This window comes from Dasypus novemcinctus, chromosome 7 (genome assembly GCF_030445035.2).
Source record: "Dasypus novemcinctus isolate mDasNov1 chromosome 7, mDasNov1.1.hap2, whole genome shotgun sequence".
NCBI lineage: Eukaryota > Metazoa > Chordata > Mammalia > Cingulata > Dasypodidae > Dasypus > Dasypus novemcinctus.
Window position 1 is genome coordinate 68,852,004 of NC_080679.1, and position 20,325 is coordinate 68,872,328.

At 37.3% G+C, this 20,325-nt stretch overlaps 1 protein-coding gene across 4 annotated transcripts in view; it reads left to right on the forward strand.

Annotated features, from left to right (window-relative positions):
- SESTD1 (SEC14 and spectrin domain containing 1) overlaps positions 1 to 20,325 on the forward strand; it is a 129,576-nt gene that overhangs the window by 88,521 nt on the left and 20,730 nt on the right. For all 4 annotated transcript variants that reach the window (XM_004476862.5, XM_012518960.4, XM_058300569.2 and 1 more), the window contains one exon: positions 11,538 to 11,660. In XM_004476862.5, the coding sequence (XP_004476919.1) occupies positions 11,538 to 11,660 (123 nt within the window). The remainder of the gene's footprint in view (positions 1 to 11,537; positions 11,661 to 20,325) is intronic.

Here is a 20,325-nt window from a genome sequence, read left to right on the forward strand (position 1 = left end):
TGTATAAATTCAATGTAATCCCAATCAAAATTCCAACCACCTTCTTTGCAGAAAAGGAAAAGCCAGGTATCAAATTTATATGAAAGTTAAGGGGCCCCGAATAGCTAAAACCATCTCGATATAGAAGAATGAAGCAGAAGGACTCACACTTCCTGATCTATTATTACAAAGCCAAGGTAATCAAAACAGCACTGGAGTGGCACAAGGACAGACCTACAAACCAGTGGAATCAACGTGAGAGCTCAGAAGTCAATCCTCACATTTCTGGCTATTTTAGTCTGCTAGGCTGCCAAAATGTAATATATCAGAAATGGGTTGGCCTTTAACAATGGGAATTTATTAGTTTACAACTTATAGTTCGGAGGCCGTGAAACATATCACAGCACCAGAAAGGCAATGGTTTCTACCCAGTAACTGGGCTGCCAGCGATCCTGGACTCCTCTGTCACATGACAAGGCCCATGGAAACCCCTTCTGGTCTCTCCCTTCTCTGTATTTATGTTGCCTTTAGCTTCTGGCTTCCATGGCTTTCACTGCCTTCTGTGGCTTTCCCTCTGTGAGCCCGTTTATAAAGGACTCCAGTAGGAGGATTAAGACCCATCCTGGGCCACACCTTAATAGAAGTAACGTAATGAAAAGATCCCACCCACAATAGGTTCACACCCACAGGCATGGACCAGCTTAAGAACCTGATATTCTCTGGGGTACATACAGTCTCAGACTACTACAGTGGCCAACTGATTTTTTGACAAGGTGACAAAGACTATTCAATCGGGAAGGAAAAGTCTTTTCGAAGAGTGATGCTGGGAAAACTGGATCTCCATTTGCAGAACAAAAGGAGGACCCCTTCTCACACCATATGCAGAAATCACCTCAAAATGGGTCAAAGACTTAAATATAAGACCTGGAACTAGTAAACTCTTAGAAGAATACATAGGGAAGCATCTTCAGGACCCTTTATTAGGCAGTGGTTTCTTAATCTTTTTCACTCAAAACACAAACAACAAAAGAAGAAACATGTAAATGGGGCCTCATCAAAATTAAAAACTTTCTTAAAGGGCTTTACCATGAAAGTAAACCAACAACCTACACAATAGGAGAAAATATACCCACATATCTGATAAAGATATCCAGAATATACAAGGAAATCCTTCAACTAAATAACAAAAAGGCAACCCAATTAAAAAGTAGGCAAAAAACTTGAACAGACATCTTTCCAAAGAAGATATACAAATGGTCAGAAAGCACATGAAAAGATGTTCAACATTAGCAATCGGAAATGCAAGTCAAAACCACAAGGTTCCATTTCATACCCATTAGAAAATCTGTACAGAAAATAACAAGGAATGGAGAGGCTGCAGAGAAATAGAAACACTCACTTATTGCTGATGGGAATGTGAAATAATGCAGCTGCTGTGAAAGATAGTTTGGAGTTCCTCAGAAAGCTAAGTATTGAAGTGTACCATTTGGCCCAGCAATCACACTACTGTGTATATACCCCCAAAAATTGAAAGCAGAGACTTGAACAGATGTTCAAGATGTTTTTGCACAGATGTTTATAGGAGTATTATTCAGTTGTTCACAGTTTGCAAAAGATGGAAGCAACCCAAGTGTCCATCAGCCAAAGAATGGGTAAATAATACCTGGTATATATATACTTTGAAATATTATTCATTTGTGAAAAGAAGTGAAGTCCTGGTATGTGTGACAATATGAATGAATCTTGAAAATGTCATATTGAGTAAAATATACCAAACACAAAAGAACAAATATTGTTTGATCTGGCTGATTTAAAACAAAATAAGCAAACCCATAGTGTCACGATCTAGAATATAAAAATGTGCTGCCATCAGTTGTAACAATGTTCCATACTAGTGTAAGGTGGTGGTATGGTACATGAGAATCCTGTATTTTATAAATGATTGTTCTTTAAAACCACAACTTCTCTAGTATTAAAAAAAATACCAAAAAATAATAAAAGGAAACCTTTCTTGTTATTTAGATTATATTCTGAATTTGTTATTAATAATTGTTTTTATGTAGATTCATTCATTCATTAGGTAAATATTTAGTGAATATTGCTAGATGTTATACAGAATATAAGCGTGGACTTGGTTTTTCTTTATGAATAATTTAAGGGGAGAAAGTGTTATCACAAAGACATAACTAAATGCTGTGGAAATTTATAGGAGGACTTATTACTAGGGCTGCAGGGAATCAGGTAATTAGTAAAGGAGGAAGCTTTTGAGCTTGTCCTCCAAGAAGGTGTACGATTTTATCAAGCAGTGATAACTTTTTTTTTTTAAGATTTATTTTTTCATTTCTCTCTCCTTCCCCTTGACCCCCCAGTTGTCTGCTCTCTGTGTCCATTTGCTGTGTGTTCTTCTGTGACCGCTACTATCCTTATCAGCGGCACCAGAAATCTGTGTTTCTTTTTGTTGCATCGTCTTGTTGTGTCAGCTCTCCGTGTGTGTGGCACCATTCCTGGGCAGGCTGCACTTTCTTTCACGCTGGGTGGCTCTCCTTACAGGGCACACTTCTTGCACGTGGGGCTTCCCAACATGGGGGACACCCCTGCACAGCACGGCACTCCTTGCGAGCGTCAGCACTGTGCATGGGCCAGCTCCACATGGGTCAAGGAGGCTCAGGGTTTGACCGTGGACCTCCCATGTGGTAGGCGGACCCCCTATCCATTGGGCCAAGTCCACTTCCCTTTATTTTTTATTTTTTTTTTAGTGATAACTTTTAAAGTAGAATTGGTGGAAGCAGATGTGGCTCAAGTGATTGGGCTTCTGCCTACCATATGGGAGGACCCAGGTTTGATCCCTGGTGCCTCCTGGTTAAAAAAAAAAAAGAAAAAAGCATGCCCACGTGGCGAGCCAAGTGCCTGCATGGCGAGGTGAGTGTCCATGCGGTGAGCCAGTGCCCACACAAGTGAGTCATGCAGTAAGATGATGACGCAGCAAAAGAGAGCGGAAGGGGAGAGTCGAGGTGGGCAAGGCACAACAGAAACCAGGAATGGAGGTGGTGCAAGTGACAGGGAACCTCTCTCCACATCAGAGTTCCCCAGGATTGAATCCCAGTGAATCCTTGAGGAGAAAGACAAAAAGAGAAGACAAAAAAAAAAAAGTAGACTACAGAAGATCACAGTGAATGAACACAGCAAAAATCAGGGCGGGTAAGGGAGGGGAAAAATAAAGTAGGATTCGCCTTTTGTAGAAGAGAAATAATTGCATTAGTATAAGAATAGCAATCCCAGAGGCTATTCTAGAAAAATGAAGCAGCAGGCAAGGTGGGAAGTTTATGGTCGTTGAGTCAGTCAGCAGTATCTGAAACTGTGTATATAAACTTCACAGTATGTGAAACTTCACTTTCACTTTTTGATCATGGGCAAATAACATCACCCGTGGGAGCCTCATTCTATCATCTTTCTTTTCTTTATCTTCTTTCCCTTCCTCCTTTTCTACCTTCCTATTTTCTAATGGGTATGAAATGGAATATTGTGGTTTTGACTTGCATTTCCGATTGCTAATGATGTTGAACATCTTTTCGTGTGCTTTCTGACCATTTGTATATCTTCTTTGGAGAGATGTCTGTTCAAGTCTTTTGCCCACTTTTTAATTGGGTTGTCTTTTTGTTATTTACTTCTCTAGAAAGGCTGGTAGCTATTGTATTTCTTTCCCTTAAACTGGAGCTTAAAGGTCTAGAGGTCTAGTTCAGTTGTTGGCAGACTTTTTCTGTAAAGGTACAAATAGTAAATGTTTTATGCTTTGAGGACTAAATAGTCTCTGTTGCAGCTACTTAACTCTTCTGTTGTAGTACAAAAGCAGGCATAGAAATTAGGTAAACAAATGGGCATGACTGTTCCAATAAAACTTTTATTACAACAGTAGGACGTGGGGCACAATCGGCCTTCCAGTTAACACTGTGTGGACCCATGAACATCAGTGTAAGGAAGTCAAGGGGGAAAAAAGGCTTGAAAAAAAAGGAAGGATTTGGATCATGGAAGATCTTGAATTATAGGCAAAAGAATTTAGGCTTTATCATATGGTATCTGGCAGTTTGATATTATTTTTTAATTCCAAAAAGAGATATTATGTTTGTAAACTGGTCTGTTCCTCTGGGTGTGATGTCTTTGATTATATTAGATTCAGCTGAGATGTCTGATTATGTTAAGTTTAGGGCCTTTGGTTTAACCACATCATTAGCGTGAGTCACACTGATAAAACAGATTCTCACATGGAAGTAGATACACAGAGAAGAAAAACACAGAGGAAAAGAGACAGCTCATTAGACAAGCCCGAGGCCCTGGGAAGGGAGGTAAGCTTGGTAGTCCACAGCTGACCTTGTGGAGAGACCAGAGCAGTTGAGACTGGAAAGAAATCATCTCCTGGGAGAGAGCCAAGCCTTCAGCTGAAATCAAAGAGCCTTAAGATTAAAGCGGAAGGCTGAACCCTCACCGACATCCTGCTTCAACACATGGCAAACTACTTTGAGTGAGCAAGTACCTCTTACGTTATCTTGAGTTGGACTCTTTAGGGCCTTGTGACTGTAAGCTTCTACCACAAATAAATACTCTTTACAAAAATCAACAGATTTCTGATACTTTGCATCAGTACCCCTTTGGCTGATTAGTACATTATCCAACTACAAACTATTTCAGACCAGACTATATATATATAAATATACACTTTAAAGTTCTATGTATAGCTCTTCATTATGACTCATTTCATCACCCTTAGAAAATGGAGAGGGAACAAAGAAGGCAATATCATATTTTCAAGAATAGACCCTAAAGGGGTTGGGTCATCCTGGTTAAGTTGGATACTTACTGGAAGCCCCCAAAAAGAGGCACCAGGAAATGTAAGGAGTGATTTAGTAGAACAGATACAACCCTCCCCAAAATATGTCAGTTTTTCCATTATATGTTTAGGGCTACCTTCTTTTTTCTTTCTTGCCTAGTCCCTCTTTTCAGGCTCTATATAGTTAAGATTATAATTTTGATATTGAGCTTAAAAGATAGTTTGAGGCTCATTTGAAAATCTTTTTTTTTTTTAACAATGATTTTTTAAAAAAATTTCTGCCAAGTTCCTAGCAAATTATAGATAGACTTTTTCTATGTAATCTCTTCCTAAGTTTAAAAATAGCTTTTAATAACCAAGGCAAGCTTTAACTAAGTAAGCTTGAGATTATTTTTGAAAATCACAAGGATGTAATGGCATGGTAGTACAGGACTCAGGTTCTGATTCCTAGTAATCTAGGTCAGCCCTCTTTAGCCATTTCTAGGTTCCATGACCTTGGGGAGGAACTTCATGCCATAGTTTTTTCCTCAATAAATTGAATATAGTAATAATGATAACTATATAATAGGACTATTGTGAGGATTAAAGATGGTAATTTTTATAAAATGTTTAGTGTCTGGCACATAGTGATGTCTATTAATATCTTATTTTTTTACTCAGAAATATGAATGTTTATAATAGTATGACATTGTGCTAGGTAGGTTCAGCAATATAATGGTGAATAAAATAGACAAGGTTCCCACTATCATGGACCCTAAATACATAATCACACTAACTAGTAGAACTGCAACTGTGACAAGTGCCAAGAAGGAGCGTGACGACAGTGAGGAAGAGGACGGAAGGGTTATGTAGGACACATCATGTTTCTGGCTTGCAGGAGTTAATGGCTGATGGTATTGCCCACTTTGGGGACACTGGATCACATTGAGGTGTGACTGAGTGGGAAGCAGTGTGAGATATTATGAATTAGGTTCCAGACATGTTGAATTTGAGATAACTTTGAAACATCTAAGAGAACATATAGGTGAGTCCTCCAGAGAAGGTCCAGAAAAGAGGAGAAGCCTGTCTGTTGACATAATTGTCATCTGTGTACGAATTAGAAGTGTTCATGTGTGTAAGCATTGCCCAGGAAACAACTGAGAGTACTTGAGAAGAAGATGGTTTGACTGATCTTCAAGAAACTCCATCATTTAGTCATAACAGAGAAGAGGTACACAGGTGTACACCTGAAAAGACAGGGATTAAAGAGAAAAACATGAAGAGTGTACACCTGAGAGAGTGTACACCTGAAGGATGGCCAGGGATGAAGGAAGAAAAACATGAAGAGTTCCATGCTGTTGTAGTCAAGGGAGAAAAGCATTTCAGGGAAGGTTGACAACCTAGTCACGTACAGCTTTAAGGTTAAATAAGAGGATGATTGAACATGACCATTAAATTGTGCAAGATGGAGGTCATTGATGACCCAAGAACACAGAATGGTAGGACCAGAAGCCACACTGGTGTGAAAGGGAGGTGTGGCAAAGATGACGATGAGTATAGGCATTGATTTTTCTCCCAAGGAAAGATGAGAAATTGAGTAATTTTTTTTGTTTTTTAAATCATACAATACCTTGAAGAGGTTTAAAGGCTGGTAGGGAATATCTGTTTCATGGGAGAAGTTGACTACTAAAGAGAAAGAATAATCAGTACTGTAAAGTTCCTGACAAGGGAGAAGCAGATGGAATCTAAGGTATAGCTTCAGATGGGATGAGGGAGGATTCCTCTGTTGTAACAGAAGAAAGGATGACTAGAAAGAGTCCAGAGGAGCCTTTATATGTAAGGCATCATGAAGATGAAGGAGCTCCTGAGTGATATGTCCCTTTTTTAATAAAGTAAGTCAGAGGTCATCTGCTTGGTGGTACAGGTTGTGGTGGGTGGTTGAAGAGGATTGGAGGTTTGAATGGAGTGGAAATGATTAAAATTTTTCTTTATGGAGAATAGAAGAGTGAGTTTACCAGAGAAATATAGTTGTATTTTTGGATAGTGTTGATCTTGAATTTATGGCGGACCCTTTCTGGCCTGTTGTGTGACCTTATCTAACAAAGTATGACTGGCTGTTGACATGCAGACACAGAACATGGGTGATGGGATTCATTTCGTATTTGTGCTTTGCTATATGGGAAAATTGGGTATCTGAAAAAGCAGATGACAAAGGGCTAAGGTTTTCTCAAAAGTGGTTTTGAAATGATGTACCAGCTCAATTGGATAAGGAAAAACTGGAGAAAGGACATGATGAAGATGATATTTATAATGATGTGTATGATGATAATGAGATTGCTAAAAATAAACTTTATCACAATTCAGTTTTCTTTATGAGGATCGTTTAAGTGGATTGGTTAGAATTAATATTCATCACATAAAAATTCTTACACTATTCTTCACAGATCATTTTTTGGGGAAAGATCTATTTCCCTTGCCAAAATGAATTCTTAAATATAGCTATATGGTAATATATGTTGACCATATCATAGCATAAACAATATTGTCTTTTTTAATATATTTTTTATTTATTTTAAAAAGATACATCGATTACATAAAATGTTATGTAAGAAGATATAGGGGATTCCCATGTACCCCACTCGCCACACCTCCCACTTTTCCCGCATTAACAACTTCTTTCATTAGTGTGGTACGTTCATTGCAATTGACGAACGCATTTTGGAGCATTGCCACAGTTAACAGTTTTCAGTCTTCTGATTTAAGAGATGATGTCACATCACTGAAATGTGCTACCATTATTCTTATTTATTGTAGGCAGAGATTACTGCTAGCATTGCAAATATTATTTCTAAAATTGTTTTCCTTCCTTTGTAGAGCAGAACCATAGATACAAAGTAGCTAGAGGGTATGTTCTTGGTTCTCCATACCTTTTCTTCAGGTCAGATATGCTTGGCATGCCCTTCTACCTGATTTGACTTCACATACTTCTGAATATTCTCTTATGCAGTCTTTATTTTTTTTCTTTCCCCTTCCTGCCCCCTTCCCCCCCCCCAAGTTGTCTGCTCACTGTGTCCATTCTGTGTGTTCTTCTGTGACTGCTACTATCCTTATCAGCGGCACTGAGAATCTGTGTTTCTTTTTGTTGCGTCATCTTGCTGTGTCAGCTCTCCATGTGTGCGGCGCCATTCCTGGGAAGGCTGCACTTTTGTTTCGTGCTGGGCGGCTCTCCTTAAGGGACACACTCCCTGCATGTGGGGCTCCCCTACACAAGGGACACCCCTGCATCGCAGGGCACTTCTTGTGTGCATCAGCACTGTGCATGGGCCAGCTCCACACGAGTCAAGGCCTGGAGTTTGAACTGCGGACCTCCCATGTAGTAGGCGGATGCCCTATCCATTGGGCCAAGTCCGCTTCTCTTATGCATCTTTAGAAATCAGTCTGTCCATGAAAGAATGATAGGTAGTCACATGCACTTTTGGCCTGTGTAAATATGTTGTTACTCTTTCGTAGATTTTGAAAGTATGTATCCCTGGTTATATTTTGTATATAAATGAAACCATTTGAGGGGTCACATTGAAATGGATTGGGATTGGACATGGAACTGTTTTTTGTGGTAAATTAATATTCAGATTGATTAAACAAGATGGCGTGATTGAAATTAAGTTTTATAATCTAGTTTGGCAAAATGCCATCATTAATGCATTTAAATAGACTTGTTTGCTGCGGCATCAACTTCAATTTGCATCATTTTTATTAGAAATAGTCATATATTTACTATGTCATCAAACTGATGTTGCATACTAAGGGAAATTACTTTCAGCATACATTAAAGTTATATGTGCACATGACTGTATCTGAGTTTTATGTGTTTGTACCAAGTAGATTTCTTTGATTTATTTAAAACTTACTTTGATATTTGTGGCTCTTTGAAAATTTCATGCTAATTAATTGTTTTTCCCTAGGTATTATGATTTGATATTAATCTGTTTCTAGAGTTTTCTAAAATCATAGTTTACATATTTTAAATGATTTCATATGTTTTTAAAAACAATATGTATAATTACTACTTAAAATTCTTTGAGGTGCTTTTATTCCACCCTTTTTTTTTAGAATTTAGATATTTCTAGTGAAACAATTAATTATACTATTTCATTAATTACATTATTTAAAATACTAAAGATCATATGTCTGTATTTATGCATCCGTATTTGTAATACATTGTAATAAATAAGAAGCAATTGATTCCCCAAAAGGGAAATGGAAAATAGTTTAAAAATATTTATATAAGCTTTCATAAAACCTTTTTTGGTTTCACTTTTTAAAGTGTTGACTAAAAGTTAGTTCAGGGACTTCCTTAAAAACCAAGGGATCTTATTGTAAAATGCAAATGTGAAACAAGCTTTATAAACAAGAGAAAATGGAGAGAATAGGGTAGACTACAGGGAAACTGGGAAAAGGAAAGGGGCTAACAATTACTAATATTATATATTTGCTAAATATCTTCATATAATAATGTCTGGTATAATGCTGAAAACATTCCTTTATGGTTGTTATCATTAACACTATTATAAAGATGAAGACCCACAAAGTTTTACAATTAGTTGGAGCAGTCAGAATTTAGACCCACTATTCATGTCTCTTGTGTTCTCCAGACCAAACCGCTTATCTTGCTCTTTTGTGAAGGAGTGAAAAATTTTCTCAAGTCTAACAGAATAGAATTCTTCTACCCAACCCTTCCAAAAGTATTTTAAAAGCAGAAGTATTTTAAAAACAGTAGTTATTGTACACTTGAAACTCTCATTACTTGGGTATTCAAATAGAAATGGGTGTTTTAGAGAGCAATTTTGTAATGTATATTCACAGCCATTAACATTATATCATCATTTGACCCAAAATCTTTTCTATTGATTTTTCCTGAGAAAACAATACAGATTTAGAGAAAAATGTTGCATGTGTGTTTGTGTTTGTGTGTGTTTGTCATAGCATTACTTAGAATAGCTGGAAATCAGAAATATTCTATGCCCAACAATAACAATTGGGTTCTTAAGAGTAGATGTTGTATTTACTTAAAGTTATACATTATTTTCTTACCTCGTAATGAAAATTGGTTGGATGGATAGGAACAAAAGAAGGGGAGAGAGAAGGAAGATTGGAGATCTTCAAAAAGAGGTTTGAAACCATTAAAAATTATAATTGTAGGAACATGAAAAATAAGCATAATATTATACTCCAATGCTGTGGCAAATAGAGGATAGACATTTCCTGTCTATGAGAATAGGCAAAAGTGAAAAATTAATGGAGGGAAATATACATGATTTCCCCCTAGGATGTAGTATATAATTATCTAAAAGAATATGAATTGTTAGATTTAAAAACAAATATATTTTAACTTGGCAGTAACAGACATGTACTATGGGTCCACAGTGTTCCATTAGAAAATTCTAAGGAAGTCTGTCCACTGGGTCTGTTGTACTATGCTGCAGAGATACCCTTATTCACATTTTGAGAGCTATCCTAAGATTAAATTGGGGGCCTAACCATGCATCTACTCTTGAATTCCTTATTCCAAGTTATTAACACGTAAAGCTTGGTAATATTATTTTTTCTGTCGAAGTTACTTCAGAGTGCCTATGTAGTTTCAGAGTGTATGTGATTGTGCATGAAGAGTTAACAAAATTTAAAAAATTAACTAGCTTTATTCCCCTAAAAACCTGATAAGTGTTGGAATGAAAACCTAATAAAAATTGGAATGTCAGCTATGTTATAAGGTATCATTGCTTATAGTGAAAATTACTCCTGATTCCTAAACTGTATCTGGACTGGGAGAACTATTAATATTTTAATAAGTAAGTATTAATAGCTATTTATACATGATGGGAAGGCATAACTTTGTTCATCCTTGAGTTCTTGTAGCAGGCATGGCCCCTGTAGGGCATGAGTTTTATGAGAGTTCCCTTGTCCACGCCGTCTGGATCTCATCCTTTTCCACCTGAACTGTTAGACTGCTGCAGGGACTCAGCAGAAGAGGAATGCCATCTTGGCAAGCTGTGGTCCCCCCTGAATCCTCTGAGTAGACTGGTGCTGATGGACTCTGGTGTTCTACTGGGTTTGAATGTTTAGTTGATCCTAAGAAGACCCCCAGAGTATATTGCAATAGTATAATTCTATAGTTAGATTTTAATTTTCTTTCCAAAGTGAGAAAAAGTCTTTTTACTTTGTATATTACCAATTAATTCATTCAATTTTGTTGATACTTTGGAAAGAACATTAGACTGAGTCAGGGTACAAAGCTTTTTGTCTTAGTTTTTCATTAATAAATTGTATTACCTTGGGCAAGTCACTTACTCTCTGGAATTCAGTTTTCTTACATGTTTGATAAGGAATTAACTGATGTCGTTTCTGATGTCCCTCGTAACTTTAAATCCTTTACTTCTCTGATTCTGTTATGTTATAAGCTAATTTCTAATCCTCTTCTATAGGAACATTCCAAATTTCTTTTAGTCTGGCTGATTATCTCATAGCTGAAAGTCTAATGTGCCACAGCTTACATCCTTCCAAATTTAGGTATGGAAGTCTTGTCACACAATGCCTCCTTAGTTCCAATAGGCAGTGGGTAGTGAATACTATTTATTATGCAACAGGATTTAAGGAATTAATTTAAATTAATTCTTGAGAATTTGGTTAGGATAAGCAATTAGGATGAAAGTTTGAAAAGCTTTTGATTATTTTAAAATTTAATCTCAACATTAATTTTTAGGTTGTGAACTGGCTTGAAGGACCTGGATCAGAACAATTAAGAGCCCAGTGGGGGATTGGAGACTCCATTCGGGCTTCCCAGGCCCTGCAACAGAAGCACGAAGAGATTGAGAGCCAGCACAGTGTGAGAGGCTTTTTCCTCTGCAAGTTACAATGTGTTATATATATGCATAATTAGTAGTATATGTGGTACTGAATGATAAGTGGTATAGGGTCATAAAGTACAATATGTCTAATGTCTAGAGGCCATAAAATATACTTTGCTCACTTAGTATATATTCATTAGAAGGTTGGTTTTGGTTTTGTCTCCAATACAGTTGAATTACATATTTGTGTAGAAACACAATTTGTGTGAAATTTTAAAAGCTACAGTGACAGAAAAAAAATGATTGTACAAAAATAGAGCCTTCATCTGTAGACTGTGAGACAGAAACCATGATTAAGTCCTCAGAGGGAGGCTCTTCCCTGCTTTATTGGGATGGAATAGTAGAAATAAATGCCTGAGAGTAATACCAGAATTGATACATTTAACACCAATGACAGAGAATGAGTGCAGAATATTTTTTCAGACTTTTCTTTTAGGGGTTCAAATTTAATTTGCAAGAGGGAAGGGGATAATCAAATCACAGGAATGAAATTGGGCAATAAAGCAGTCCATAGACAGATTCTAAATAAATATTTTTCAGGAGTACTTAACAGCTAAACTACTTGTTATGTGGAGAGAACTGTTACTTGTAAACTCTTGCCAGTTATAGTTAATTCTTCATTCTTTAGAAAATGACCACCCAGTTAATGGATCAATTTCTCCACCAATTGCCCCAGTCAAAATGGTAATTAAAAGGTGGCTAGTACTAGTAAATGTATATTTTAAATTAATAAAATTAATATACTTTCCTTGGGAATAAATTTGTATTATTGGGCAAGGGTCATTTACTCCTTATTGAAGACATATTTTAACAATATGCTTAGTTAGTATTGCTTTCTTTGTAATATTCCCTAAATCACCTTTAAAAATCAGTGGTATTAGCAGTTAATCTATGTACTGTATCCTAAAGGAGTTGTACTCTAGCTAAGGGAGTATTATATAGGAGATATCAAGATTTGGAATCTTTTGGAGATAGTACATGTTTAAGTTTCCTAGGCTTCTTTTTTTTTTGTTGTTCCTGGGTCTGGATCAAAAAACATGGATTAAACCTTGGGATCCCATATGTGGGAAGCTGGTACTCAACTACTGAGCCACATTGGCTCCCCTGAGTTGACTTTTTTTGTTTTTGTTTTATAGGAGGTACTGGGGACTGAACCTGGGACCTCCCAGATGGGAAGCAGGTGCTCATCTGCTTGAGCCACATCTGCTCCCTTCCTACCTTTCTTTTTTTGTTTTTGTTTTTGTCCTTTTTTTTTTTTTAATGTTACATTAAAAAAATATGAAGTCCCTATATACCCCCCCCAACCCCCTCACCCACTCCTCCCACATCAACAACCTCTTTCATCATCATGAATATATTTTGGAGCACTGCTGCACCACATGGATAATGGTTTACATTGTAGTTTACACTCTCAGGACTTCTTAAAACAAATACTGTAAAGTGGCTCAGCTTAAACAATGAGAATTTATTTGCTCATGGTTTTGAGGCCAGGAAAATATCCAAATCAAGGTGTCATCAGGCAATGCTTTCTTCCCAAAAACTGGCTACCAGCAATCCTTATCTCCTCTGTCACACGGCAAGGCACATGGCAGTGTCTCCTGGATTCTTCCTTCTCTTACATGTTTCATTCATTTCAGTTTCTTGCTTCCATGGCTTTCTCTCTCTTTATCTGAATCTCATTTCTCTTAAAAACAACTCCAGCAATAGAATTAAGACCCATCTTGGTTGGGACACACCTTAACTGAAGTAATCTTATAAAATATGCTCACACCCACTGGAATGTATTCACTTTAAGAATATGTTTTTCTGGGGTACATACAGTTTCAAACCACTATTACAGTACATATGAAAACCTTGCAATTTGCCCAGTTCTTTCAAGAAACTTAAAAATGAAATCCCATAATTTGAAAATCTGTATGGTCCGTGCATTTCACAGGTGCCAAAATAATTATTCTTTTTTAGACTAAAACTTACTGCTGCTGGTGTTATAATCTTAGACTTCTCTTATACTTGTAAAATAACATTATTCATATTTTTTATATGGATTGTTATTTCTTTGAGCCCCATAGGTTGTTCTGAACCATGTTTCTGTAATATATCTATATTCTGTAAATTGTCCCACTCTTCACTTCTTGAAAACAGCATTTGCTGTAAAATATTCTAGGCCTCATTTAAGATGATTTAGTTATGAAAGAATCCCAGAAGTCCTTTTAAAAGTAGAGGGCACATTAGAATCCTGAAGACAATTTTTTTTTTTTTTTAAGATTTATTTTATTTATTTCTCTCCCCTTCCCTCAATTGTCTGCTCTCTGTGTCCGTTCGCTGTGTGTTATTCTGTATCCATTTGCATTATCTAGTGGCACTGGGAGACTGCATCTCTTTTTTGTTGCATCATCTTGCTGTGTCAGTTCTCTGTGTGTGCGGTGCCGTTCTTGGGCAGGCTGTACTTTTTTCACATGGGGTGGCTCTCCTTATGGAGCACACTCCTTGCTTGTGGGGCACCCCAATGTGGGGGTGCCCCTGCATGGCATAGTACTCCTTGAGTGTAGCAGCACTGCGCGTGGGCCGACTTACCACATAGGTCTGGAGGCCCAGGGGATCGAACCCTGGACCCTCCATATGGTAGATGGATGCACTATCAGTTGAGTCACGTTCACTTCCCTAAAGACAGAGTTTATCACAATTTATTATGTTTTTAAAATGCCAAGAGGAATAATTGTGCTTAGAAATGACATCATATGCATATTGCATAAAAGTTCACCAAAGGAATTGAAAATACAATTTATATTATATATAAGTAATATGGAATTACAAATGGTATACATAGAGATTCCTATGATTAGATGTTTGGTTTTGTATTTCTTGTATTTATAAGGTTGCATTACTTAACGGATGGCCCCTTCCGTATACTTAAGATTTACAATGTGGAGCCAATATTAAAGTACAGTACTTTTGAATTGGAAGGAACTTTGTAGATCAGTCTGATACCACCATCTTATTTTGTATTTGAAGAAACTGAGAGACTGCATTTTTTTGATCAAGTAGCTGGACCAGAGTTAAGTCGCAGATATCTTGGTTTTCAGTTGAAATCTCCCATCCCCTAAGAAAGTTATTAAATTTCATGGATATGCTTAAGATACAGCATTTTTTTTTCATTCATATACTCTTAATACTTGAGACCTCACATGTATTGAGGTCTGCATTCATAGACATGGTCCCCAAAAAGAAGAATCATGGATGGTTTATCATGAATTTAATTTCTTTAAATGATGTGATTGCTGGGATTTGTTTCAAAATTGGGAGTGAGGCACAGGTGAGATGGAGTAAATGAAACGGGATTGATCATGAGGTGATAATTATTTAACCTGGGTGGTACATGGCTTTCATTTACTCTTTTGGACACTTTTGAATGTTTGAAATTTTCCATTCTATAATGTTTAAAAGCAATTGCACCGTTTTAACCAATAGATGGCACTGCGTTGTCACCATGAGTATAACTTGTTTGATGCTGGATGAATATTTTAGCTTATCATGTGTAAGATGTTCTAATATTTTATTAAAAGCTATTTTTTCCTTTTTGTAAATAAAAGTCAATAATTTTTTTGGGAAAAATTTCCAAATGTTTTTTGCAATTGTTCAGGTCTTATGAGATTATAATGGCAAATTTCTAGAATATTGATAACTAATTAGGATAGAATTTGGAGAAATTTTTAAATGCCATTTTGTATTAAAGCAGTCTCTCAGGTATTAAATTTTAGATTCCTCATAAAAGCATAATGCAGATACAAAGCTAAAAACAAACTCAAATTTATTAGGCTAGTACTAATATAGAGAAAATGAAAACCCTACTAACATTTAGTTCTTTGTCAAGGAGTGTGAATTAGAAACTATTTAATGTTTTAGTAAAATAGAAACAAATCTTAAGGTATATGGAAGTGATTGTAGCTGACAATAAATTTTAAAGTATTTTAGTTTAATTAGGAACCGAATTTCATATTTTGGGTGGGGGTAAGTGGACAGTGCAAAAAGCACATGATAGGAATATATAGAAACATAAGTCTCTAAAGCACCTTCAGCGTTCTGTCTGTATGTCCCCATCCCACCGGACTGAATTCCTGTCTCCAAAGAAGGTGCTGGTGTATTGTGTCTAATAGTATCAGAACACATCACATTAAGAGTCAAAACCCATTTCTCCCCAATATATATTCAGTTATAAATGTAATCACCTTTTATCCTAAGTGAACTGGCAATCCATCTTTCCTATTAGGTTGAGATTTCTTGGTATAAATCCCCATTGTTTTATCAACTGTGCATGACTACCAGTTCACATATAATTGCAAAGTAAATCTGGACTTCATCTATCCTAATTTGTGAACATTCAGGTTATTTCTTACCTACCATCCTAATCCAAATCCCAAATCAGGGTGTTGATTTTTTTTTTATCTTGCAATAAAATCATCATTTTCCATACATTTAAATATGCAAAAGAGGTAGACCAGATAACAGCCATAATTGAACTGAATGCAGCCTCTTTATTTGAGGTTCCTCACATTTTATTTTCCCCTGTTTCCTAGGAAGAAGCATTTTGATTAATTTTAAATGCATATATATATATATATAGCCAGATTTCTTTTTTCCACATCCCAGAGAGACATATTTTTTTATGACAGCCTCAACCATTAAGATAAATATCTCTAATTTTAAGTGTTAATTTTGTTAGACATATTATTCCGTATTGTATTTCCTTTCCTGGTAAAGTTGCTAGGACCTACATTTTCCAAGTTCAAGCCAGCAGGAAATAAGCTTCAGAATGGTAGGTTCTTAACCCTTAATGGGTATAAGACTCATCTGAAGGGCTTATTACTTGCATATTCCAGAAACCTACTCAGAGACTGGTTCAGTAGGTCAGGACAGGAGCTTAGGTATCTTTTAATAAGTACCCCAGGTGATCTGATGCAGGTAGTTCTCATTGTGAGAAACACTGTCTTAGGACTGTCATCCTTTAGTTTACTTTTTACTCAGAGTTATTATTTCTTCAGAGACTCAGCCTTTTATATTTGAAGCATTAATTCAATTTGAAAGAACTACATATAAGATAGTTAAATCCCTTTCTATTTCAGAAGAGTATAATGATAATTTTCTCAGGAAATATATTCTACTTTCAAACAGTCTTCATTAACCTTTATAGTTATGTACTTTATGAAGTATTTTATGTCTATTATTTTAATGTCTGTACAACAGTTGATAAAGTAGGTAGGACAGATATTATCACCATTCTATAGAGCAGAGTTTATCAGTTTTGGCACTATTGACATTTTGGGTCAAATTCTTTGTTGTAGGGGCCATCCTATGCCTTTTAAGGTATTTAGCAGCACATATACCTTCTACCCTCTAGATGTAGTAGCAGCTCTCCCCTGGTTGTGACAACCAAAAATGTCTCCAGACTTTGGCAAATATTGCGGGATGAAATCACCCCTAGTTGAGAATCATTGCTGTAGGGAAAGACTCTGATTCAGAGATTTAGTAACTTGGTGCAGATCACAGTTAGTAAGAAAAAGAGATAGACCCTGAGCCTGTCTTTCAAATCTGATGTTCTTTCTACTACATTAGACTGCATTTATTAAAAGAGTCCATAAGTTTTCAGTATAGGATAAAAGAGCAGGCTGGATTTAGGCCAGTATCTGTTACCAACTTAATTTAATGTCAATAACTCTTACAATGTTTTATCCATCCTAATATAAAATGTTTCATTCATTTATTTGATAAATGTTAATTGAGCACATATTGTGTGTCACATGTTCTAGGCACTTAGATATATACATTGTTTTATAATATGGAATTGGAGTTGGGAATTAGGAACCAGAATAGCTAGGACTGTCAGGAAAGGCCTCTCTGAGGAGTTGACAAGAGACCTTGAATGATGTGAATGGAGGGAACCAAGCAAAGGGCAATTCAGATAGAGGGATCAGCAATAGATATACCTTGAGGCAGGGACCATACTGTGGTGAAGGGACAGTAAGAATGTTGGTGTTGCTGGAATGCAGTGGGCAAGGTAGAGAGTCACAGAAAATACAGTTACAAGAGGGAGTCAGGCTGAAGCATGCATTGTCTTTTTAGGCCATGCAAAGAAGCTTGAAGTTTATTTTTAATGCTCCAGGATATTGTTAGAGGAGTTTTTGAGCAGAGAATTGATTTATGCTTTTGAAAGATCACTGGCTTTTGTGTGGAGAATAGGGAGTATTCTCCTATTCTCTACTTTATTGCAATAAAGTAGGAAGAAAGGAAACCAAAAGAAAGGAGGCAGTAGAAGTAATGAGAAGTTTTCAGACTCATGAGATGAGCCAACTCGCTGGTAGGAAAATCAGGGTTTTGACCTTAGCAACCATTATGATAGGGAAAATAGGGGAGAAGCAGGTTGGGAGGATGGAGAATTAGTAGTTCTTTTGGGGCAGGCTAAGTTTTAAATTTCAAATGAAGTTGGCTGGTAGTCAGTTGGATATCAGTGTCTGGGATTCAGGGGAGGAGTCAGAGTTGAGGATATGAATTTGGAAATTATCAGCCTACAGATGCTATTTAAAGACAAGGGACTAGGTAAAATCATCCAAGCCCATTGAGCATAGATTTAGAAGACAAGTGGGCCTCTGGAAGCCTTAACTGTGGGTCACTTAAAAATTTAGAAAACCAGAAGAGGAAGGAAAGCCAGCAAAAGAAACCACAAAGGAGCTATTAGGTCTCAGAAGGGGGGAAAAAAAAAGGTGTTTTAAGGAGGAGGAAGTGGTCTCTCAGGTCAAATGATGTGAGAGGCCCAGTAAGATGAGGACTGAGCATTGACCATTGGATTTGGCAAGGTTGAATTTCTTTTTTTTTTTTTTAAGAACTTAACAAGAATGATTTCAGAAGAGCAAGAAGGCCAAGGTCTGAATTAGAGTAGATTTAAAAGAAAATGGGAGAAGTGGATGTGGCTCAACAGATAGAGCATCCACCTACCATACAGGAGATCCAAGAGTTTGATACCCAGGGCCTCCTGGCTCATATGGTGAGCTGGCCCACGGGCAGTGCTACTGCGCATAAGGAATGCCGGCCCATGCAGGGATGCCCCCGCATAAGAGTGCCCTCCTGTGCAAGGAGCGGCCCCTGTGCAAGGAATGCCGCCCAGCGTGAAACCACAGCCCGCCCAGAAGTGGTGCCGCAGAAATGGAGAGCTGACACAGCAAGATGACACAACAAAAAAGAGACACAGATCCCAGTGCCGCCTGATGAGAATACAAGCAGACACAGAAGAAAACACAGTGAATGGACACAGAGAGCAGACAACGGGGTGGGGAGGGAGAGAAATAAATAAAATCTTAAAAAAAGAAAAGAAAAGAAAATGGGAGGGAGTGTTGAGCACTCAGTGGTTGAGTGTTAAGCACTGGCTTTCCACATATGAGGTCCTGGGTTCCATCCCAGCCCTGGTACCTCAAGGAAAAAAAAAAATAGAATGAGAAATTAGTAAAAAGAGTGGTGAGTATAGAGAACTTGTTTAAGGTTGTTTGATTTTTAAAAAATATTTTAAATTGAGATTTAATTTATATAGTAAAATGTATAAATTAAGTATAGATTGTTTTTTTTTAATATATTACATCTTTTTTGTATGTTGATATAAATAATTCAGTTGGAAAGGAAGGATTGATGATGGGAAAGAGAGAAGATAATTGCAAGAGCCAGGCCTTGTATTTGCAAGAGACAGTAGGATATAGTGTACAAGTGGAGGCGTTGGCCTTAGAAGCAGGGATAATTCATCTAATATTATAGTATGTAGGGCAAAGCAAGGGCGACAGAAGCAAGTAAGGACATAGATTTGTTGGTGGGAAGATGAGAGAGTTCTCTTCAGGTTGCTTCATAGTGAATTAAGAAGTGAGGGAAGCGGACTTGGCCCAGTGGTTAGGGCTTTGTCTACCACATGGGAGGTCCACAGTTCAAACCCCGGGCCTCCTTGACCCTTGTGGAGCTGGCCCACCTGCAGTGCTGATGCACACAAGTAGTGCTGTTCCATGCAGGGTTGTCCCCGCATAGGGGAGCCCCACACGCAAGGAATGTGCCCCATAAGGAGAGCCACCCAGCGCAAAGGAAAGGTCAGCCTGCCCAGGGATGGCACCGCACACACGGAGAGCTGACACAGCAAGATGATGCAACAGAAATAAATACAGATTTCCATGCTGCTGACAACAACAGAAGCAGACAAAGAACAACACGCTGCAAATAGACACAGAGAACAGACAACTGGTGCAGGGGGGGAATGGGAGAGAAATAAATATTTTTTAAAAAAAGAAGTGAGTTCTTTGAGAGTGAAGAGGTGTAAAGGGTGTTGGAGATTTAATGAGTGAGAAAACATGAATAATCATGAGAATGGGAAAGTAAATTGACTAGCAGTAGGACTGCCAAAGGCCCGTTTGAGATCATATAGTCATAAGTTTAAAAAGAGACCTATCCACATAGTTGTTTTACCTACCCATGTTCATGTACATACACGGTAGGCTGAGAAGAGCTTAACCAGGTTTGAGATTTTGGCAGATGAATCTGATGGAAGGAAGGAGAGCAGGGCATGGGAATGGAGTGTATGCTGAAGGTGATTATATACTAGGGATGGAAATGACATGAGGG